The sequence below is a fragment of the Poromitra crassiceps genome, assembly GCF_964638095.1.
Source record: "Poromitra crassiceps genome assembly, chromosome: 1".
In the NCBI taxonomy this organism is placed as follows: Eukaryota; Metazoa; Chordata; class Actinopteri; order Beryciformes; family Melamphaidae; genus Poromitra; species Poromitra crassiceps.
In genome coordinates, this window is record NC_139623.1 from 86,307,944 (window position 1) to 86,333,686 (window position 25,743).

General features: G+C 43.1%; 1 protein-coding gene across 2 annotated transcripts in view; it reads right to left on the reverse strand.

Annotated features, from left to right (window-relative positions):
• Nucleotides 1-25,743, reverse strand: part of ntm (neurotrimin) — a gene marked incomplete at both ends in the record, with an annotated part of 870,443 nt that overhangs the window by 306,329 nt on the left and 538,371 nt on the right. The window contains one exon of one of the 2 annotated variants that reach the window (XM_083648584.1): nucleotides 13,881-13,971. In XM_083648584.1, coding sequence (XP_083504710.1) covers nucleotides 13,881-13,971 — 91 coding nt within the window. Of the gene's footprint in view, nucleotides 1-13,880; nucleotides 14,057-25,743 lie in introns of those variants that run through there. The other variant, XM_083648583.1, reaches the window with a different exon arrangement.

Sequence of the window (25,743 nt, forward strand, 5' to 3'; positions counted from 1 at the left end):
GAACTGCGAACAGCGGTGGTTCACCGTTGGTAATTTCTGGAAGATACCCCTCTTCACCCCACTCACCCAAATCACACACACACTCTCAGAAGTACACACACATCTTGTGTCAAGTGAATGCTGTTCAGGAAATTACAAAGCCACTATAATGAAGTGTGGCTGATTGGACAAGTACCGATGCGTGAGCATTATTATTATTATTATTATTATTATTATTGTGCTTGCTGAAAAGCAAGGCACAATCTTAAAGTCTGAGGGGCCGTAGGGGCCTCGATCAAACTTCTTTTTTCCCTGGATTTCTTGGGACGTTCCGCATCTACTCATATAGGCCACGCCCATTTCCGTCTGACTAGATTTTCCGCCATTTTGAATTTTGTCCAAAACAGTTTTTTTGCGATTCCTCCTTGAAATTGGGTCCAATCTTCTCCAAACCAAAGCACACATCATGTGTGGACTGTCCTGCACAACACTGATTTTGAAGTTTTTGAAAAGACCACACTGTTGCGATATAATCGACTTCCAAAGTTCTGTAGGTGGGGCCTATTTCACAAAAATCGGCATAACTCCGGAACACAACGTCCGATCCTAACCAAAAGTTGTCCAGGTGTGGACGGATGTACTCTGAGCTGATAGGAAAAATATTGTGTCATTTCGCCTATAGGGGCCACTATAGCAGCATCAAGTACCTGTAGCTCACAAGCCATAAGAGTGACTGTTCCCAAATTGGGGCTATATGTTCATAGAGTACTTTTCTACTCTGGCCTAAAAAATTACACCGATTGACCTGACGGTGGCACTATAACAGCCATCTTTATGTTTTGGTCCATAACATTAGAACCATAGCTTCTACAATCGAAATTCTTCCGCCCCTGGATTCCTTGCCTCCTCCCGCTGCTACTCACATAGGCCCGCCCATAACTACGTAGTCCCCCTAGCTGCATGGGCAGGGACCTTGCAGGGCAGGCGGTGCATGGCGAGGACAGCAAGCACAATTACATTTTCGGTAGGAAATGTAGATCTTCTAGTTATTATATTATTGTTGTTATTATTATTATTATTATTATTATTATTGTTGTTGTTGTGGTTGTTATTATTATTATCTCCGCCAGGAGATCATGTTTCTGTCTGTGTCTGTCTGTGCATGCATGTGTTCTGTGTGTTCTCTGTCTGGCTGGCTTCGTTGCTCTCACGGTTAAGTCAGAAAGAATACAACCGAAACGTCCCGTTACAAATTGCACAATTAAAGTATACCATTGCAACAGTCATCCGAAATACCCCAAATACAATAAAGAACACATTTGCATAAACATGTTTTAAATTAACATAATGCTGTGGCTTCGAAAAGTCAATTTGAAGCCTTAGTTAGTCATGCAGTAATACATTGGCGCTCATGGCGCTTTTATTTTGAAACTAAAAGTGTCTAGCTTACTTATGGTTAGTATGGTCACGTCAGATTGCTGCTTATTTCTGTTGTGGGTTGAAGACACCGTCTTATAATATGAACAACCGACATCGCGTTAATAGCTGGAATGACGAAGGCACACATTTTCAGAAGTTGTAACATAGCAGGTGGACCGCGGGGCGTAACGTTACGGCGGCCGTGGTAAACGATGCCCTGCTCAGCCAACCGCCGAAGGAAATGTTCCGACGCAGCCCAGGCCTAGCGGAGCTGTTGCTAGCTAGGGGGATGTTGATATATCACTTGATAGCTTGCTTGTTAGGTCCAATTCACGTTTTTTATCGATGGTCAAATTCGTTTTGACAATCCGTTGCTCGTTGATATAATTGTTTTACAACTACCAAATTTAGTAACCAAAGCAGAGATCGCCTGTCTGTTTCTGTTATGCATGACTATCTATCTATCTAGATAGATAGATAGATAGATAGATAGATAGATAGATAGATAGATAGATAGATAGATAGATAGACAGACAGATAGACGACAGATATTGTAGCTTTGCGTCTGGCTATAACGTGTAGGAAGGAGAAAGACTGGAAACGACGAGCAGGTTTATTCCCTCCCGCAGCAAAATGCAGAAGAAGACTAAAATTCCCTGCCACAGCAAAACGCAGAAGAAGACTAAAACAGAGCGTTCAGACAGAGGGTGAACTGAAGGGGGTCGTGAGAGCCAGTACAAGATAAACAATGAGTTTTTTTTAACTATGAATGATGCAATAAGCTACTCTAGCGTCTTTGAGTCCTTCAAAAGCGCTATAGAAAACACATGTTTATTATTACTCTAGTGGAGGACAACAATAAAATAATAATACATTATGTTAGCAAAATATGGGCCCTTTAAAAGACGTGAGTTTGGTGGGCGCACAGTCGGGCAGTGTATTTTCATCTGTAATTCCAGTCGTGAAATGGATTTCTGGGACTTTTTGCCTGCTCCTGCCTATGGATTTCTGGGACTTTTTGCCTGCCCCTGCCTGATTTGCTGACCGGGACACGGACCGTCGCGGTGGGTTTAACACACTAACGACAGCACCACTTTGCTTCTTGCGCCCGCCGTCGTTCTGTCAGTCAATAAGCCCTTGACACATTTCTCGGAGAGCCCATTCTGGAGCACACCAAAAAGTAACACTAACTTCCTACAAAGAATATGTCTAAAAAAAATCACCACCAGTGTTTTCCTCAGGATTTTGAGTATTTGTGGTGGGGGACCGCAGCCCCCCTAGGGGGGTGCGGGGCATGCCCCCCCGTAAGATTTTTTAAAACATTTTAAAGTAAAATGCATGAATTTGGTGTACTTTGAGAAAACTTAAGAGCAAAATTAAAAGGCTAGATCTATGAAGAACATGTCATCATTACTGTGCTGTGGGTTTACAATGACAAACTAGATTTCTCCCTATAGGTCAGGGATAATCAACTTGCTTTGCCACTTTCGTGAAATGATAGAAGGCGAGGGGCCAGTTAATAAACAAACAATATACATTTTTCTGTAGCGGATTGTAGGTTTTTGGGGTGTCAGCCGGAGTTTAGGCTGACAGTGTTGTGCACACCGGATAGTTACATGTAGTTAGGTTAAGTTAGTTAGGTTAAGTACATACATAAGTGCCTGGGTAGTGAGCAGATGGCGGTATTTGACAATTTAGCAGCTAAATCATAGATTATTGAAAGATATTCCATATTCCAGACTGAAATGCTATAACAGAAGTATTGGCCAGAATGACATGAACATTTATTGGACACTTATTCAGCGGATATCTTGTATGTTGCGTTCAGGTGCACTGTAAAAAAAAAAAAAAAAAAAATTGGTCAACATCTTATTGTGGCGGTCAAAATATTATTGTGGCGGCCCGCCACAAATTCCTTTATGTATGGGAAACACTGACCACTATCTAAGATTGCCAGCCAGCAGCCCACTCCTCCACCCAACCCCCTCCTGCCCAGATTCCACGCTCACGCAGGTTTCCAGGTGAAAACGCAAATAAACAACAGCAGTTTACATTTTCGCCCATTGAAGAGTGTTAAGATGATCAGGGTAACTTCAAAGGCAGGACTCTGACTGCTGGACCTTCTGCCCCCGAAAACAAAACAAGCAGCCTACAACAGACGAGACAACAACTACAAAAGTGAGTGGGGAACATGACTCCTGACACTTGCAGGGACCCCACAGATGATCGATCTGATTGCTCTTCCCATCCTTCACCTGCAACACAACAGACCGGAGCCTGGAAATCCACTACTCTTTTGACGCAACACAGCCTGCAATGTTCCAGAATTCCGGCCGGAAATAATATCTTCCAGCCACTTACAAAAAAGACAACGTTTTTTTTAAAGAAAATAAAATAAAAAAACAGACGTTACACAATCATTGTTTACTAAATAAACGTTTTAAATCCATTCATTTCTCTATAGTGTATTCTTTAAAGAAAGCCTCTCTATACTCACTCTATACTAATTTTTATTACAGTGTTGTCATTAAGAGGCCCACCTTGCAGCAACATAATTTAATTGATCGGCATTGACCCATCACTCATGCTTGTTGCCTTCTGCATGTCCTTCCAAAAACAGGTTTGGTCACCAAATGACATCCATTTGCACTTTAGTTGCCACTGATGGCCGATTATGAGCATGACTGACCCCTTGTCTTACCAGTGTTGCAATTACAATTACTTATCTGCATCTCCGCTTCTTTGCATGCCGTCATACAGTCATCTGCTTCAATCTGCGCTGGTCAGGCGTAGCAGAGCCTGGCGGAGATCTGCACTCCACCAAGTGCACTTTTCTAGTTATTATTGTTATTGTTATTATTATTATTTTGCTATCCAGGAATTTTGAATAGAGTCCTGGGCAGGTTTGATGGCGCAGTGATTTTTATAGCCTTAGCCTACAGCAATTTGTAACTATCTGCTACCAGTTCTGAAAAATTGATCGTCTTTTGATTGGGCTGTTGCCAAGGCAGGCAAACTAGAAGCTGGATCTTGTAGTTATTTAAAGCAGCTCGAGCTCATATAAAACGCTGTCGGCTGGAACAATCCCTCGCACCATGGGACTCCCTAAAAACACGGCATGTCACCCGGATGGGCCTGGTTTTGCAGGACATAGCAGTGCACGCTTCAGTGAGCTCCATGGCCAGCTCAGCCCGTGCTCTGAGTGCACCTCCATGAGTTTTACACTATGGAGGGTGAATTACTTTAGTTTTGTACAAATAATATAGGTTACTACTTTTAATTTCATTGTGTCTCACAGATGGGTGAAATGCTGCAGCAGCATGAGAGATGTGCACGTGCTGACACACACACACACACACACACACACACACACACACACACACACACACACACACACACACACAGTGAAATCTTCATACAGGCATGGTATGAAATATTGGGGGTCTTGTGGGGGTATCAGACACACTACACTGATACAGACATTCCATATGAGTTAGGTTTTTTTGTGCAGATTTATGTCATATGAATGTATACATAATAGTATTCCTAAATTGTATATTTTGTCTCACATCTGTGTACTGGAGAAATACAGTGTGTTGAAAAAAAACTATCTCACCTGTACCCACCATTAGCCACATCAGGTGAGACGCTGGTTACAAGGTAAGGAAAGCTTTAATGCTACAAATGAGGTCATGGTCTTCAAGAGGCAAGGTTCAGGTCAGCCAGTCAGAATGTGGCAAATCAAATGGAATATGTTTTTTTATTTTCCAGTATCTAAATAATAAATTAAATCAAATGTTTTGCTTCCTTTTAGTCAAATGTAACTTTTCCCCATGACTATTCACACCTTATGTGCAATTTGTCCACCAAACTCCAAATTGTCACACAATGGGAGTAATCTATGTGATACAGTGATATATGCTGTTGTTATTTGCATGTATGTAGCTATTAGGGATGGGCAACGAATTTAGAATTCCCGAATAATCGTTTTTATTATCAAGATTGACTTTTATTATTGAAAAAATAAGAATATATATATACCGTATATATATATATATTTTTTTTTACCCGCGCCTGTCTCTTTAAGAATGCCACCGTTTGTCCATGTGACGTTGCCGTAGGTCGTAGGAGCTGCGGACCAGGGGCTCTATTCTCCCCCTGGCCTTAAAGTGGCCTTAGGCGCTAACAGGCCCGGTTCTACGGGGGTGCAAAAGCATGCATTGCACCCTTATTTTAATTGTCTGCATGCTCAGTTGAAAAGTAAAAAAAAAAAAAAAAAAAAAAAAAAAAAAAAATGCTACAGCTGCACACTTACTGTTTAAACTTGAATTATAGTTGTTGTTTTTCTTTGTTCTTTGATGTGATTTTATGGCTTTTTGGCACCTATATGTAACCCTTTAAGGTTGAGATAATTGTATTATCATTATATGGTCCAAATATTTCAGTAAAGCACTTGAAACACTTGAAATATTCTTGCTTGGGTGGTATCATTCTACTTCAAATGATGGTCAAATGCATTATTTTTAGTAAAATAACATGTCAAATTTTTCGGGCGGCCGGCCTTTGGTCGGCCACCCGAGTGGGCCCGGCCTTCTGCCGGGCATATGCACCCCTTCCTATCTAGGATGCACCCCTAGTCATCTTGTTCTGGAACCGGCCCTGGGCGCTAAACTGGCCTTAAACACAAAAAACACGCTTTACGCCTGCCTACCGCTGACTCGGGAGGATACCGTCATGTTTTTTACGCCCGAAATGCACTTTACGCTGAAGAGGCATGGCGCAGTGCCAGAATAGGCCAGAATGGGCGTTTCGGCCTTAAATACCAGCCTAAAGCGATCTTCCCAACGGGCGTTAATTTTGCGGTTAACGCTTTTCAAAACCAGGCCTTATTCAGTGCGCCGGGGATGCACCCATGGCGTTGTCCTATTTTGCAGACATGCCTATCCAAAGCAACTCTTAGTTGTGTCTGCATGCTCGTCTGATACAGACTTCTCCTCTCTCTCTCTCTCTCTCTCTCTCTCTCTCTCACTCGGACTCTCTCTCTCACTCACTCTCTCCCTCTCAATCACTCTCTCTACCGCTATCTCACTCTCTTCCCCCTCTTTCTCTCACTCCCTCGCTCCCTCCGTCTCTCTCTTCCCCTCTCTTGCTCTCTCTCACTCTCTCTTTCACATCTTTGCCAGTCATCTTCTCATCCCCTCCTGACTTACATGATTTTTGCCTCTAGGGCTTTTCTGACCGGACTGGAGTCGCTCCGCGGATCGGAGCTTGGAAGGGAAGAATGTGATTGGTTTACTGGAGATCACCAATCCAACACTTGTGAATAATATTCTACACTTAAAAAGGCGTGGTTAAATGGTTCGCATTCTGGCTTTTAGCATCAAGGAAAAATGTGGGAATGCGCGTGACCACGCCCACTAATAGCGCTGCGCCGAGCCATAAACGCAAATTTAAGGCCAGGGGGGAAATAGAGCCCCAGAGCTGCGCAGTGCGCACTGGAGCAGAATGGCTTTCGGGGCTCAGCTGACAGTAGCAGTCATAGATAGCAGCACCCAGTAGCTCTAGAAATGCTAGAAATGTAGTAGAAATGGTCTTAAACTGTCTATATTACAGCAACACTCAACCACAAGGAAAAGGTTTCAAGGCTTGTTACTGCATGAAGAAAAGCTGATATTCTGTCTACTGTTCCCTGAGCCACCTCGGCGCTACGCTATTGCTAACATTGCTAACGGCTAACGTAGGTCTGGCTGCCTAATGACAATAAGAGTGCCGAAGTCACTCCCTCTCCCTGTCCATGGGATTTCATCTGCCATTTATTTTTCCATAGACCTTATAAAAATTGTCAAACTATGCGATTTAACTATACTTAGAATCAGGGGAGACCATGTAAAATTAAAAAAAAAATGGGGGGGGGGCGATGCCCATCCCTAGTAGCTATAAGGTATTGTTGCTAATATTACTGTATTCTCCACAGGATATACTGTAGCAACTGATTAACTAGGCTGTCTATACATCATTGGCAAAAATACACCCGGGGGGACAGACCAGAATCTGTACATATTTGCATGTCATCAATATTATAAAATGGCATAGATGACTTTCCTCCATTTAAAATATCAGCCTCAACTTTGACAGTTGTCAAAAAGGACAACGGGGAGCTTGTTAGCACAGACTACAGCAGGGGTCTGTGGAAGCAGTAGGCTACATAATACTTCAACATTTCAAAGGGGACATCTAAGAGACTATAACAATAATACAAATCCGCTCCCGCTAGCTGATCGACGTTGGTAGCCCTGCATCAAGTCGCTCTTACTTTGTGCTTTTCACCTTGCTCTTAATTCCCATACGTCTTAATTTTGCTGTTGAATTTCCACGCTCTGTCTCCTCTTTCTCCGTTTTTCAACCTTGACTTGACTGGACTTATGGGTCATATTGTAGCTCAATTGACTATTTATTAGCCTTGTTCTTCGGTCCTGTTAGCTGTCTGATAAATAGAGTATGTCCACTGATTGAATAGTAGAGTAAAGCTTATTAAGGGCAAGCATCCTCACTATTCATAACAAAGTACGGTGCTGGGTGGGAACTGGATTATTACCCAGTCCTGGCTGGCAGGCAGGCGGCTTGATTACATCTAGAGTCCAAAGCTGGCTGGAGTATATCTCTGGGGTACACGACATTATATTGTGGGCATGCAAAAAAATTATTATAATAATAATAATCTTTGATGATAATCCATTTTTACCATCATTTTAAATTTCAAAACTATTAAGGTATGTTGAAGTTCATTACCAGAATGAATCTAATGTAACCTGCATGGGGAATCAGCCACACATCCATTCTTACCATGATTGGCATGAAAATCCCACACACCCCTGAAATAATATAAAAATAGATCAAATAAAATACATTACACTGCTCAGACATTATGATTGCCTGCCTAGTGAATAACTGGAAGAGTTGTTATCCCGTGTCTGCCCCCCTTCCATCTCACTTGACAATTCAAAAATAAGAGCCTTATTGAAATACTGTAGCAAATAGTGGGCCATCAAAAATTGACTTTGGGCAGAACCCACTAGATGGCTGGACAGTGTTACATACTCAGCATCCTACCTAATAACTAGCCTGGTATCAGCCTCTATGAATCACAGTTTTCAGCACTCTGCGAATTTGCATGGCGATTTGCAAATTCGGTGAGTGCTGAAAACTAGGGGTGTCACGATACACTCAGTTCACGATACGATACGTATCACGATACTGGGTTCACGATAACGATACGATACGATACGATTTTAACAATATTTTTTTAAACTTGAATAATGACAATATATGACTGGAAAAGTAGTATTTTATTTGAAATGCACAAATACAAAACATGCTGTTGTGGGAAATTGTTATTACAATAACAACTAGAAAAAACATGAGATTGGAGATAAGGCTTATCTTGAAATAGAATGAGTTACACCGTCACTTAGATTTACTTTGAACTAAAAGGTTTCTCAGCAGTATAAATTCTCATTATGCATCTTCAGTTTTTCTTCAAACTCAAACAACAAGACTTTTCTTAGTCTATTTTTTATGCATCTTCAGTTTTTCCTGTCAAGTAAACAGTTTTGCCAGAAACTCAATTGAATGGTTTCTCTCCTGTATAACTTCTCATGTGTCTCTTCAGAGACTTGTTCAACTGAACTACTTTCCACACATTGAACTTCAACAAACAAAGACGTTTCTTTGTCTACTTTTGAGAGAGAAAAAAAAAAAAAAAAATTTTTTTTTTTTTTTTTTTTTTTTTTCACGATATGAGATTTCATCTCAACGATACATATCGTGACGTTTTACTATCGCGAAATTTCGTGGGACGATATATTGTGACACCCCTACTGAAAACTGTTATTCATATGGGCTGGATACCATGCTACCTCATGACGGCATGCCATAAAGATCCTAATGCCTTTTCAACCCATGTACCATGGTTGGGAGTGGGCTCTCGGCTCCAAGATGAACGCAAACTACAGCCATGACTGTGTGTGAAAATATATTTGAGACCGAAGCACACCAATACTAACCTGACGCTGCCAGATGGCTCGTTTCACATAACCATCTGGCACTTTCAAAAAATACTTGGCAGGTGATTGGATGAAACATCTGTCTATCATTGCCTATCACAAGCCAACTTCAACCACTTAGGACCCCCTCCTCCTTCCCCTGACGACCAATTGTGTATTAGGAGCGTCTGATCAAGCCGGAAGTACCGCTGTCAGGAGAATTGAACCTGGGTGGTAGGGAACTGCTTTTACCTCTACACTCTGCAGGCTTAGTTATAACCCCAGAGTGAACTTTCTGGTATCATATGAAACTAGATAAGCCATCCAGTAGTACCAACCATCATGCTAGGTTGTTGGGAAGGGGGCTAAATAACGCTCCACATTTAGGCGAAACTTCAATATACTGTATACTATTTATATCTGTATAGTTCTGTACCCACGAGACTCCCCTTTACAGACAAGGTTGCATTTTTCGATAGGGTAGCGCATTCATTTTTTGACAAGGCAGCATACATTGGCAGAACAACGAATCACATTACTGACATAGTTTCAATGGACCTGCAGGAGGAGAGGGGGGGGGGGTGCATGCTGATACCCCAGAAAATCTTCTTTTTCACAGGCTATGGAAATGGTACTGTATGAAAATGGGCCAGACAAAGTCAACGGGATTTGATCACGCTGTCCGTGGTGCTGAAGGGGCTCCTAGTGGGAAGTTGAAGGTCTTACGAAGCACTTGACTGGAACTGTTTGGGAATTAGGGCTGCACGATTAATCTTATTTTCATCGTCATCGCGATATGAACATGCGCGATGAACACATCGCACAAGTCACGTGTCATTGCAATGAAAAAAACATTACGTTACAGGAAGAGCTAATGCTCTTTCATGTGTCTTTCATGTCTAGTGTCAAACTCTGCACATTATGTTTGCTAACCTCCATCGACCACTGAACTTTCTACATTTGACCATAGTTTTTTTTTTTTTTTTAATTACCTGATTAAATTAAACATTTGCAGATTGAATAATAAAAAAGGAAAACGTGACGCGCGGGGGACGTGCGGGCGATGTTAAACAAGTGCTCCCTAGTATGTTAGAGAAGCAGTAGTGCGGAGGGGAGGCGGACCTCTGAGCCATCGGACCATCGTGATTAATTACCTGTTTGAATTAGACATTTGCAGATTTAATCATAAAAAAGGCCAACTCCACTCAACGTGATGCTCGGGGTAGGTGCAGGCATTGTTGAACAAGCACACCCTATCCCCAGTTGCAGTTCAGAGAAGCAGAGTAGAGCGGAGGGGAGGTGGACATGAGGAGCAAAAGTCATTTGTGTTGTGAAAATGTTGAAAAAGACGATACTTTCACATTCTTTCCTGTTTTCAACCCAATGTGAGTAATGAACCAGTCTTCAACTGTGAATTCAACTCGCCTGTTTCCATGAAGTCGCTTCCATTACATCCAGGCTGCTGTGTTTCTCTCTCTCCAATAACGTAATGTTAGGTTCAAAAGCCACGCAATAACTAATGTTATCCGCCAGTAATTCTGCCAGCAACACACAGGGTCGGTCACAGGGTTGGTCAGTCGGTCACAGGGTTGGTCAGGATCTGTATCGTTAACGTTATTTGTTTTGCGCCTTTCAATGTTGCTGGTAGTGATAGCCTATATAGTGCTTCAGCCGCTTGATTGTGCCGTAGTAGTAGCCTATCCACTGGTGTCTCTCCCATGCAAAGATCAGCTGTCCTGTTGTGAACCTGCAGCGGCGCAGCCAAACAGTATCGCAGCTACTTCATAAATCAATTAATTCATTAATTAATCAGCCCCCCCCCCTCGCAACCCTAATCACATATATTATTCTGCAGGGAAGCTCCAACATTTTACTTCAGGGCACGGGGTTTAAAATTGCTTGAATGTAGAGATTCTCTGAGTTTGAGCCTTGTGCGCCCCTATTCAAGTGCAATATGTTCGATAAAAGCATGTTTGAATAGAAATAATTGTTACATTTCTTTATTTAATTGACATAGGCTATTCAATGTTTGGGGTCTATGTTAGCTGTTTATCTTTTAAAGCAGAAATACATGCTACTGTAGCTAATATATAGCCTACCCTTTAATATTTGTTTATTTATAGCAAGTATTTGTTTTTATCGCAGATCATATCGTCATCGCAATATTGAACAGTGTTATCGCACATGGCAGATTTTCCTCAAATCGTGCAGCCCTATTAGGAATCATTGATCCTCTGCTTTTCCCCAGGTTCCTGCATGCTCCTAAGGCTTTGTGTTTTTTTAGAACTGAAACTGAAATGCCAGGCACTCAACTTCTTGAAAGTTAAAAAGTTCCATGTTAATGTGTAGAATTTGAAATGAATTCATTTTTAAACTAATTTTCAATCAGACTGAAATTGGATATTCACAAACTGTTAATGTCAACTGTACATTTCTAATACAGTAGGTGAATACAAATGATTGCAGTAATAATAATTATTGCCGCAAATATGGTATAGGGGTATCAAAACCTTTTCATACCAAGGACCCCCAGACTTATACGCAACAAACTCCCAGATGCACCTATCTCAGTCGTTCTGTGTCTACTCTAGTTGGGGAAAACACAGAGAGAAAAGTGAAGTGTCATCCTTACATTCCCTCATTGAGACACCTGCACAGTGTACACCCATTTGTGAATAGCAGGGTAGAAAAAGTGGGGATAAAGACTTCCTGGTACTGAAATACTTTATGAACTCAAATGAATCAACATTATGAGGTTATGCTGCCTTTAAGTGCTCCTTTTGAGTCCCTACTTCCAAAATGGGAGGTTGTACATAAGACTTGACGTGTAACAAGACGTGTAGAGGTTAAGTGACATAGAGTTGCTTTGTGCTGCCGCAGCAGAATGAAGCTGAGATTACACATCAGACATAAATGATGGTTTCATTGTTAACCAAATGTTGCTGCAATCGTGCATTATGAGACTGACAGCAGCCAAAGACTTCCAACTTAAAATTACCATGCATTTTCAGCTGTCAGGATATAGCCTACTACGTATTAAATACTACTTCAAATTTTGGTTTTAGCCATGGACACAGATTTGTTCAACTTCCTGAATTCTGACATCACTAACAAGGAAACACATGCAGTCAACTGTAAGGAATGATGTTAATTCAAATGGGGGGGGCATTCATTTGTCATTCCTCATCATTCGTGTTGCATAATTTTGACAGTGCAGTGTTTGGATCACATGACTTCAAATGGGTGACTCACTAGGTGCACATACAGTAGGACTGAAAACACAATAGTGATTATCATGAGCAAGCAAAGTCCTCAGAAAACTTTGTGGCGTCCGTCTTAACAACTTCAAATGAGCTTCCACGTGGCTGCATGCTTTTAACCTTGAACCCCTTCCATGACTTGAACGCAGCACAACACATCACTTTCAGTCTTTTACCATCCATGGTTCACACTGCTTGCATGCTCGCCACTTCTTCAACGTACTATCTCGCCAGCTCATAAAAGAAAATCCCCACTGTAGAGCTGCAAAGTTAATCGATTAGTTGCCAACTATTTCGATAATCAATCGGTTTGAGTATTTTTTATTTATTTATTTATTTATTTATTTATGTATGTATTTATTTTTATTTATTTTTTGTCCAAATTCTCTGAAATAATGAATGTTTTCTGGTTGTTTTACTCATCTATGAAAGTAAATTGAATTTAGGTTGTGGACCAAAACAACTACGGTAATCGATTAATCGAGAAAATAATCGACAGATGAAAATAACCCTTAGTTGTATATAGGCAGCACTACTCCACTCCACTGTCTTAAGCTTTCTTTCCTTCTCCCCCCATTTCTATAAAGCTATGCGGGGGGTGCATACAGCACGTGCAGCACCGGTTGTAATTCCGACATTCCCGGCAGCACTTGAAGGCAGCATAAATCCTTCCATGTGTCCAGTAAGCCGCCCCAGGGCACCGAGTGCAGGCTAAAGGGCACCGCAGACAATCTCCCATCCTGATCACTTGTCAGTCAGCCCATTTCTATCTACAGCCGTGACATGTATCGCTTTCCACCTGCAAGCTGTTACACTCCTCCTCGGTCTCCAGCAACGACATGCGGAGCTGCTCCTCTCTCCTTCAACACTTTTCTCTCTCCCACATTTCTGCACTGTCACATAACAATAAAAACCCGCTAAATCCCTCGGTAACAGCTGCTAAAGATGATCAGAGTACCGTCTCTAAATTGAGCGTTTTTCCAGCTATCTAAATGCTTTGAAAAATACCCTTATCTCTCTCTTCTTGCCCACCCTCTCCCCGAACATGACACGTGCAACACTTCAGTCAGTGCCTCTCCCCGACCCACGTTAAACATTTCTACCAAAATTTCGCCTGCAGCGCCCAACTTTGGAAACGACATTCATAAACAGTATAATCAAACAAAATGTGGTGACTCACCTGAGAAAGACCGTCTCGCCTTGTCGCACGGTGATATTGTCCATCACTTTGTTGTCGGACTGAGAGTCCCCTTGGCTGCGGACTGGCAACCCTGCGGGCACAAGAAGCAGCATCCTCAGAGAGAGCAGCACCGTGCATTTGGAAAAGGCGAGCAAGTATCCACGACAGACAGACATCGTTTCCAGCCTTTAAAATCCCACACCGCCAGACAATAAGTCGCGCTTTGTTGTTTTAACCACGCGAAACGGTCCCGTGGAGCTTATTTACAGCCCAGTTCATTTAGTCTTACAGTAATCCAAATCTTCTCGCCAGGTAGCAGCGGTGTGTGCAGGAGAAGATACTCGACCCTATCTGGCTGCACTGTAAAAAAAAAACACACATCCACGTCTGTTTATTGTGAGGGAAAGAAGACAGAATCTTTTCAGCGTGCAGTGTCAGTATTCATTCACCAAATTTGTTTTGACATTATACGTGTAGCCTAAAATAGTCTCCGACCGAAAAAGGCGAACAAATGAGTGAAATACGAGCCATATTCAGAAGAAAACAGACGTGCCAGGTTTGCGAGTTGCATTGGTTTGTCAATGAGTTGGAGTTGATCCTCCCCTCCCTGGCGGCGCTCTAGCCTACAGTAACGTTGTAGCCTATGTACTTGCACTCTGACTACGTCAGACATCATCGGGGGGGGGGGGGGGGGTAATATATATAGGCTACACACACACACATATATATACATATACACACATACATATTGTAGCGATTCAGGTAATTACGTGTGTTTCCGTGTGTAGCTGGGAACTGATATGTGTGGGTGTGTTCCTAGGGGGAAGGGGGTATATGGGACCAGCGGCCACGTGGCGGAAGTCAGTCAAGCTATGTGAGCGAGCTGACCGGGTGTGTTTAGAGCTAGAAGCAAGGCTACCGCTGGAAGCTATGAGAATGAGCCTGTGAATAAAGAACCCTGTACCAACTACAAGTCTCCGGTTCCTTGGCGAATACCCGATTCGCTACAATTGGTGTCAGAAGTGAAGCGGTAACGCCTCTGATTCGGTCGGGAGGAGAGAGAGTGAGGAGGAACGGCGGAGGAAAAGTTGGCGATCAGACGGCTCGAGCGACCTAGCGGTAGCAGGCTAGCTGCGTGTGCTAGCTGCTAAGGGCGCCACGTGTGATGGTGCGCGGTGAAGAATGGCCATTGGGGAACGGGAGAAAAGAGGAGCTGACGACGGGGATCAGCTCGGTGCTGGCGGGCATGGAAGCCCGTTTGTTGAGAGAGGTCAGATGGCTGGCGGAGGCGATTCCTGCCTGGGCAGTGCAGCTGTGGCGGGCGCTGCGGGAAGTCGGGGGGCGTGTGGACGAGTTGAGCACAGAGGGAGCGCAGTGTGGAGAACGGCCGGAGGAGCCACAAAAGAGACTGTGTTGGACCTGCGGAGAACCGGGCCACGTGGCGAGGTGGTGCCGAAGCGGTCCCGAGAGACGGACCAGGTATGCGGAGCAAAGGTACTGGGGACAGCAGGGAGCCTGCTGGGCATGCGGTGGATTGGGGCATATAGCCAGAGAGTGTCGAGAAGCTGTCGGAGACTGGAAGACAGCGGGAGAGGAGAGACGTGCAGGCGGCGGACAGGTGAGACTTTGTTGGACGTGCCGTTCGCCTGAGCATTTGGCCAGAGACTGCACTGAGAGTGTGAACGCTGGAAGAGACACACAGCCGGGGGAGCAGCCGGAGCAACAGGCAGAGGAGCAGCGGAGCAGTGGAGCAGCCTGAGCAACAAGCAGCGGAGCAGTGCAGAGCCGGGCATTCAGGTCAGGAGAGTGTGGACTGCTTGTCCAGATGGACGGGTGTTGCTAACGCCGGAGAAGCCAAGCTGCTCTGCATACCAGCCGGTAGAGGGCGACATCATCATCAGCGACGAGACCATCAGGAGAGCGGGGATCGTGCTGAACAGCCAGAGGGAAGTGAGAGACATCACCTGCAATGCTGTTGCAGTCGGGGGAGCGACACTCGTGTCGCCGGGTGAGCCTGGTGGGTTACCGCCGGGGGAACCGGTCCAGCCTAGCTGCTACACACCCCCCACGGTTGCACTGCAGAGAGCCGAGGTGGAGATCGACGGCAGTGGTGTTCGCCCTGCTGTCCTGAACGCGCCGCCCCCTGGGGGAGCGGGACGGGAGGACGAGCGAGTGCAAGACCTGGAGGATGAGAACGTGACGATGGAGGATGTCGATCTGGAGGAGTGGATACGCAGACAGGCGGAGGACGCTAGCGTTGGACCGATGCGCAGGTGGGTGGCGGCCGGATGCCGGCCTCGCCTGGAGGAGATGTGCATGTGTTCAAGTACCACGAAGAGACTGTGGGAGTTGTTTCCGGACCTGAGGGTGAGGGAGTCGGGGATTCTGGGGTTGGATGGGCGCGGGAAGAGTGGCAGTGTCGTGGTGGTGCCCAGCTGCCTGCGGGGATTGGCACTACGGGGGGCGCACAGGGGCCGCAGAGGTCAGGGGCATCGCGGGCCTGAAGAGACACTCAGCCGCCTTTGTCGAGTTTTCTACTGGGTACAGATGAAGGGAGACGTAGAGGACTACTGCCTTAGCTGTGTCGACTGTAATGTGCTTCAGATGGGACAGAAGCTGTAAAAGGGGGGATGGAAATGGTGGTTGAAGTGAAGTGGGATAATGGGAGTAAGAAAAAGGTAGAAATTAAGGTAAAGGAAAACGAAAAGAAATGTAAATTATGGGTTTGAGTTAAATTGAAGATGAGTGTAAAGAAAAGAGGGAAAACGTAAACGGGTTATTGAGTCGAATGTAAATGTGTGTAAAAAAGAAAAGGGCTATTGGAATGGGAATGTGAACTGAAATGTGGGCTGAATTTAAAGGAATGGGAAAAGAGGAAGGAATGAAAAGAAATGCAAATGGTGGTGGTGGAACGAAAATTAAGAAGTGGTGAAATAATAAGAGACAAATTGGGGGAATACAAAAAGTGTTGGTGTTGGGTGTGTTTTGGTACAGGGGGGATATGTGTGGGTTGTGGGTGTCGCGTGGGAGCGACAATTAAAGTTGAGTGGGGGATTTGTAGCGATTCCGGTAATTACGTGTATTGTGGTGTTTCCGTGTGTAGCTGGGAACTGATATGTGTAGGTGTGTTCCTAGGGGGAAGGGGGTATATGGGACCAGCGGCCGCGTGGCGGAAGTCAGTCAAGCTATGTGAGCGAGCTGACCGGGTGTGTTTAGAGCTAGCAGCAAGGCTACCGCTGGAAGCTAGGAGAATGAGCCTGTGAATAAAGAACCCTGTACCAACTACAAGTCTCCGGTTCCTTGGCGAATACCCGATTCGCTACAATATATACACATACATACAGTATATGTATGTGTGCGTATATACAGGGCCGCTGCTGGCCATTTGGGTGCCCTAAGCGTAATTGTTTTGTGGTGCCCCCCCCACCCCCGCAAAACTTTCAATAACTGTCAAACGAAAGACTGCAAAATCATTAATTATGAACGATACTAGTGTATCTCACATTACATGACATGTGGCAAACAAACAATTGTTAGAATTACTGTACATGTCAGCAAACAAGCAATTGTTAAACTGTAGGCCTACATGCAAGCAGGGGCGGACTGGGATCATAATTCAGGCCGGGCATTAGATACCAAGCAGGCCAGGCCAGATTTGGGCCAGTTGAAGCCAGATTTGGGCCGGTTGAAGACAGATTTGGGCCGTTTGAAGCCCAATTTGGGCCGTTTGAAGCCCAATTTGGGCCGAGTCTAATTTTACAATGAGATGCACCCACTTTAACCCTGAATAAAGTAATAAAACCACTAGTAAACCAGTAGGCGGCGCCTGGCCTGCTGTTCAGTGAGTGGCCTGACTGAGGGCACCCAATTTTTTTTTTTTTGGTGCCCTCAGTCACATGATGCCCTACGCAGTCTGCGTACTCTGCGTATAGGGGGTGCGGCGGCCCTGCGTATATATATATATATATATATATATATATATATATATATATATATATATATATATATATATATATATATATATATATATTATCCTATATATCCTATATATCCTATTGGCACCTGTAGTATGCCTCCCGACAACCTACAGCCTCCCGGCAACCTATACCGATAAATGTAGACTAATGATGAACTTGTTCATACCTATATATTTTATGAGAAGGGGGCATTTCATTTCATCGCTCTATGTAAACACTATTCATGGATTTTGGACTGTTGAGTGCTGCAGCTGCAAAATCCATTAGCCATATTTAAAGATGCAAAAAGTAGGCTACATTCATTTGGCCATCTGGAGTCTCTTCACTGCGTTCTTGACGAGTTTCACTGGTAGTTGGAAAATTAGCTTGTTGTAACTTTATAAATCTATCATAACCCAAAATTCAGTTTTATTTTACTGTAGTGTTTACAAGCCTTTAAACGCATATTTTAAAGCCTCACGATCCTCAGTCAAAATGCATAATAAAACCATTGTCTCAGAGTGAAAAGAAAATATATTTAATCACTGTGTAAACAAAGCCGGAGGAACACGCAGCCTTTCAGCCTGGCTGGGCTATTTCTTTTTAACGGGTACTAAACGGCTCAAAAATGTTCCTTTTATGGGATGGTTCATTTGTGAGCAGCCTAAAATCCATCAGTCAGTATTTCAAAAAGTCTGATGTATTCTATTCCTCAAGAACATCATGATGTTGTAAGCAAATATATTTTGATGATTCATTCAAACACTCAGATGTACCTGCAGTATGTAGCCATATAAGTAGTAAAAAAAAATATATATATATTTTGGGTCTACATACAATGTCATAGTTTGGCTAGGTTACAGCAATGCATACCGGTAAATGTGTATCTACAGTAAGTAAGGCGTAAAGTTCTGCGTTGAGGTGGAGTTGTTGCTACAGTAGATGAGCGGTAGTGAACTCAAAGCAGCCATCAGTGTTATATCATCGCTGCCACATGAACCATGTAGCAGTGTACTGTAGCTGATAACGCTGCCATTAAAAACCCATATTGCTAAATCAAACTACTATATTACACAGGATCAAATTATGAAAACGTAGATTGCAGCAATGAATGCAATACTTACTTAGTGGCATCCTGTGATTTTGTCTCATTTACACCAACTATACATTTGCATAAGTGTATAGAAGTTTATGTTCCATAATTGTGAACATTCACTTCCAGTTCCCATTACATTCATTTTCAATCTGAAACTGAGACATGCTGCTTGTAATGGAAACAGCTGCTAACTTGAAATATTGCAACCCTGAACTGAGTGTTCAGCATTTGCAAATTCATGTTGTGGCATGTGTGCTTGATCTGCATTTGCCTTGCATTGTGTATCAAGCCAACTCCGGCTCTCCCTATGCAATCAATGCTTGATTGCTCTCATTTTCTTTAAACAACCACTGATGAATCCAGCGCCTAGGTGACGTAACCAATGAAAATGCTTGGCACTGCCTCAAAAAACAGTTACAAAATGTGATGGTATGGAACTTTTTCTTGAAGCAACAGGATGGTGATAGTTTACAATGTTTTGTGTGTAACGTTGTGCCAAAACACTGGCCCCAGAAAGCCAGTGTTCTGTGAAACTATAGGCAAAGTAAAGGATAGAGGGTCACTCCCATGACTTCTCTGTTCAAGTTATTCATAAGGTGGAGGGAATCTATGTGAAAACCACTTAAAGCCTGTCACAGACAGACCTATTTATGTACTCTCAAAAATATAACCTGAACATAAACAATGCATACACACACTAAACAAGCTGTCGGGGGTGGTTGTCATGGCAGCGCTTGTGAATAGCACTATACAGATGTGAGGTGATCTGCTTAATTATACATGATCAGTTTGTCATAAGGGACCTGTGTACAGCGTGCCACATGTTGGACATCAGATGGATAAGCTGATGCAATGGCTCGTCATAAGCACAGCAGCTTATTTATAGGCTAATGAGTCACAGCCTATGGGTGCACCCACTATTTTCCACTGCTGTACGTCAGCTGCATCCACCTGCATTTGACAGTGCCTATAGGAGCCATAATTTAGCCAGTCTGGCAGAAAAAGCAATGCCTGACAGTCCAAACTGATTGTGAAATGTTGAGGCTATTACATGATTTGGTACAGTAGGCTACTACTGTACTCTGACTTTTTGGAAGAGAGAGAGAGCCACTGTTCTCTCTCTCTCTTGCAGAGAGAACAGCGGCAAGGGAGCTGGAAGGTGGGTGCCGAGGGTGCTGCAGCACCCCCTGGTGGCAAGAGATGGGATTTTCGAAATTGTTGGATTTGGCTGTCTTGTGTTTATAACAGCAACAAAATGCATTAAAACACAGTTCGTGTTTCCCAGCTCTAATCTTATTCCATACTTCAAAAGTGTTTGATTTTCATCATAATCTGGTTTTCCATAATAATAATAATAAGTTCAGTGTTTATGCCTGTGTTGCTGTCTGTTGTAGTGTAAAACGACTAAAGGGAGAGCAGGTGCTTACATGAAAGTGAATGAGAAAAGGAGAAGATACTGAATAATGACATCACAACAGTATAATCCTAATGTTAATTTAAAATTAAATATTCTTCTAAATATGGATGAAAGTCCAAAAAACGTCAAATTTTCTTCGGCGAGAGTTCCTTCCTTACAGCACCCCCTACCTAAAAGTACTTCCAGCGCCACTGAACAGCGGTGCTCAAAGTGGGGTCCTTGAAGGGGTTCCGTGGGTCCCCAGTAAAAAGGGTAATTTTTTTTTTTTACTAGAATTCCAACCATACATTAAGTACCTGTAACACAATGACAGAATGTATGACTATTTTTGTCATGGGTTTCATGAGAGACTTTTCAATATAGAGACACCTCAACTTCCAGTCACTTCCTGTATCTGTACCACATATGGTCCCTCACTGTCATGCCCACTTACGGCCCGGCCACATCTATGCGTCGTTTGACGCGGGCTGACGCTTGGCAGTATTGACGCTCGACGCTTGGTGGGCGTGGAAATCCGGAAGCAGCAGCTAGCTCCCAAGCTAGCTGCTGCTAGATTTACTTTGCTTCTTTGAAAATTGGTGTTAGAGAGGAAGTGGAAGAGGACAGGAAGGGTAGGATAGGTCCTAGGACGAGCTCAATTGGCTAGCTTTGTACTTTGTCAAATTCCACCCCGCCCCCTCTGTTGCCCACTGTCGCTTCACGAGCCTGCTACGCTCGCTTGGTCTCCCAGCATGCTTTGCGAGGCGTCGAGCAGCATGTTCCAATACAAAGTGGATGGGCAGCAGCGTCAGCCCGCGTCAAATGACGCGTAGATGTGGCTGCACCGTTAGGAGACTGGTTAGTCAATGAAGTGTCATACCATTGACAGACAGCCAATCACAAGCTGATGACCATGCCCATTTTGGAGACCGGAAGACAATTTCTTACTATTGGCGGAGCCTGGAGTGGGGTGTCTCTAAATTTACCATTTCTGGTTTCTGGCTTTCTGTAATAAAACATCTAAAAGTGTGATGACCCTCCCACTCTCCTCGCCTTCTCTTGCAGGAGCCTGGTGTTGGGGTCGTTAGGCTGATTGGGTGGGTAAAAAAAAGATAGAATTTGAAAAAAATAATGAACTTCCAAAGGCAGAAGATCTCTCTTCCCACCAAACTTCAAGCGTAACTTGTTTTGTTGACACAGAAAGTGAGCAAAGTTAGCCACACAGGTAAAGTTTTTGCACTGTTGATTTGTAATGACACTCAGATTTAGTTTTCAGAAGTTATGAATATTTCGATTATTAAAAGGTGTATCTTCTTACTTGGGTTAATGTTAATCGCCTATTACTTACATAGTTTATTGCTGTGAATCTTCACGATTAGATTTGATTACAATTCATCTGTCAATGATTCGATTTGATTTCACGATGCATCTCTATACAGCTCAAACAAAGTATCACAGCTCCAAGTATCACATCCTCAATTTTCTATATTACTGCATGGCTACTTTTTCATCAATTAATACAAGCAGTCAGATAAATATCAACTCCATTTTTCATTTAGAAAAACGTAGACGATACATTTTGACACACCTATACTGTATGCTAAAGAGCTAACATAGTAGTTAGCTATTAGAGATGATTTGGTGCCAATCCTCTCGTCACATAGGGGGTTTCAACTCGACAACATAAACATTCAAAATTTCCCACAGCTTACTTCTTGTCGCAGTGTTTGCTACTACAATAACTGACATAAGCTAAGTTCCAAACTGTTCCCTAGCAACACATTTTTAGGAAAACCGTCTATAGGTTAGGAGCATATGGCCTTAATTGTTTTATTAATAACTGGGAAGATACAAATACTCACATACACATATCTATCCATCACCCCAACTCTCCAAAAGTCCCAGTGACCTTAAACAATGTGAAATAAAGTAATCTGCGTAGCAAATACTTTTAGTACCTGAATAAAAACAATTACTTATCTTCTGATCATTACATAAATAAATCATGAGTTAAATTGATCACGGATGCAAATGTTCTATTTGTTGATCCTCACAATGCCTGATAGAAAATAATAGGGAAGGAGACAAAGATGGCTGGGGCTTCAGTAATGGCACTGATCACTTGCTAATTTTTTGGCTAATTAGGCTCTCTGTCAGTCAGCGGCCCCATAGCGCTCTCCTCTGCCTATTTCAATTGGGAGCTTGGCATAAGACAACCCACGCTGCCAAAACATGGGGCTTGCAATTATTGCCCTGCATTCGCAACTGCTATTCTGACTCATTTGATACCAGCATTCTCCTGTTGACCTGTTTGTCTCTGAGCATTAATCCCCCCCCTCAATTTGTCACTAAATCTGTGCACTGCATAGGTAGATTGTTGGAATGATGCACTCCACGGTTGTAAAGAGGTTATCTGAGTTCCTGAAGACTTTCTGTCAGCTCCAACCAGTCTGGCCATTCTCCTCTGACCTCTCTCATCAACCAGGCGTTTGTCTGCAGAACTGCTGCTCACTGGATGTATTTCTGTTTTTCACACTATTCTGTATAAACTCTAGAGACTGAAAATCCCAGGAGATCAGCAGTTTCGGAAATATTCAAACCAGCCTGTCTGGCACTAACAGCCATGCCAAAGTCACCGAGATCACTTCCCCCCCATTCTGATGTTTGATGTGAACATCAACTGAAGCTGCTGACCTGTATCTGTATGATCCTATGCATTGCAATCCTGCCACATGATTGGCTCAATGGATAATTTTATAAATACAGTAAGCATGTGTACAGGTCTTCCTAATAAAGTGCTCTGTGAATGTTTAGCAATTCTACATGCTATGTTTTGGTTTATTCCTTCAATTTCACTGTAATTAAAAGATTAAATAAATAATACCTTATGTCCAGGTTTCCTAATCTGTAGATCAGTGATTCTCAAACTTTTTTTTGCTTCAGTACCCCCTTTCCCTGATTTCTGAATCCAAGCGCCCCCTTTACCCGACTCCAGCATTTTGCTTATACAACTGCAAGAGAATGAATGATATGAATGAATGATAACACACCTTTTGAAGAATATAAGATTACAAAATAAGAAATGGAGTGAAAGAGTTGCATTTAGTGCCTCCTGAGCAGATTTATTTCAAGATTTCATATATTTTCATGATTTATCCGTACATTTCTCCATTTTCCCCTTTCTCTTCAAGTAACCCCTGTAGTACCTCCATGTGACCAGTACACGTAGCCAGTTTGGGAACCACTGCTGTAGATGGTACCCATATGATACAAAACATAATGCACCCATTTGTGCTCCAGTCTGAAAAGACTTGAGTAATACATCTCTGACCAGGACACCCTGCATTCATTGTTGGATGGAGTGCAAGGCCTTCCTGACTTTTAAGCCTTCCCCCATCTTCAAGAACATCAGTTATTACTAAATTCTCATGCCACCAAAATATTAATATACTTGGGTGGCAGTGTGTATGCGGCAATATTATATGGTGCAAATATTATACTGTATCTTAACTTTTTCCCGCACCACCTCTAAGTAGTAAGTTATGAGGACAGAGGAAGTTATGAGGACAGAGGAAGTGGGGCTGCTGTAGGCTTGACAGCATCCCAGCTATATAGTCCAGATCTTGAAAGCAAGAGAATGAGATGTCACCATCCTGAACAATAAGCCTTAGGAAGCTATATCATGTCAGTCGACTAGCTGGAAGAGCTGCGGCTCATCACGGAGGTGCCACCTCCACACTGGCTAGAGATGCCACCCGCTCTGTGCCCCTCTAAATCTCACCTGAATGAGTTTGTCAGGTAAATTGATAATGCCTCCTATGGTGACATCTAATGCGTCCCACCTGATACTTACAAAATAACCTGAAGGTTCCTGCTTACTCAATCATTCAACGTCATGGTGAAAAACAACACATGTTAACTGACTGAACAAGGGATGCAGATACCCTAAGGGAGAGTAAGGATAAAAATCAATAAAACAATGTTTTCTGTGGTAGTAACCTACACTAAATGCTGTTAAGGCAGGTTGTTGGTTTGAAGTAGGGCTGAACAATAATTGTAATGAATTACAATTAACACGTTCACTGCCAACGACGTATTACTCCGTAAAAAAAAATCCAGCGGTTCACTGCCAATGACGTATTACTCCGTCAAAAAAATGATTTTTTTTTTTTGACCGTGGGATGTGCATCTAACCCTTTTACATCTCTTATATAATTATTGAAGCCACCGAACGTTTACAACCCATTCCACCGACCCACTAAGTGGCGACAATGCTCTCCCAGACTAGAGGAAGGCAAGCAAAAAGCAGTTTCCTCGAAGCCATTCTCATGAAAATGGATTGGCGAAAACGCTTTCGTTTTCGCGCTGATTGCTGGCGATGCGGGATTGCAAATTTGCATAATAGATTACGGTGGAACACACTTTGAAACACGCAGCATAAATATGACCAGAATCGCAAAAGCTTCATCAAAGCTCTCAACCAAAACTCCAAGAAGCGAGCGAGTCCATCCAGACTTCCTCAAAGAGCGGCCGCGCAGACAGGCAGCAGCAGCAGCAAAGCAGTGAGACTGGTGACAAGCTTGTGACACGGCCGCTGCAGCCAAGAAGAACGCCCACGGAGGGAGGAGTTGGAAGCAGAGGGGGGTTTCCTGCTGTTATGGAGGAAATTACTGTTCAAAACTATTGTTTAGATGTCTGACGTCTTACTGATGCCAAAAATTAATGGTTAAAGTGACTGTTCTATCGAATTTCACAAAAAGCCGTTTATCTCGGAATAATTTTTCTGACGCTGAAACCATGCTGTATTCAACTGCTAATGCTTACATAACTACTAACTCTACAAACTAACTCTTTTAGACAGAGAAAGCACACATTCTATTAGTTCTTTTGAGATATTGTGTGTTCACAAAATCTTAGCAGAAAAGAATCCTCGGGTCTTGAAAGATGAGCAAGAATCCTCAAAAAAACCCTCTGGCAGAACCTACCTACAGTAAAAAAAAAAACGTCTGGCAGTGAATGTGTTAATAATTTGATGCTTCCACGATTAGTTATCATGTAATTTGTCGATATTTATATTTTCAATTCTCCTGAAAGTTCCAGTGTGATATATCAAGTGCTTCCATTATGTGAACCATGTGACCAAAACAGATGGAGAAGCAGCAGATACACCTTACATAGACCATCTTTAGAAAAATGAAGAGACGGGCAAACTGGCAACGAACGAACGGATCAACCCAACATCAGAGTAGGAAAATGCCGAAAGTGTTTTAGCTCCGAAAAGTGGATCATCATGACTCTGTCATTTGTAGATAATTTGGTTTTAAACCGAAATGGTGACAAACAAGTGCAAATATTGTGCAAGGTTTGCCTTTGGGTTGTAGCTCTGCCCCAAAGCAAGTGTCAATTATGTTGTAT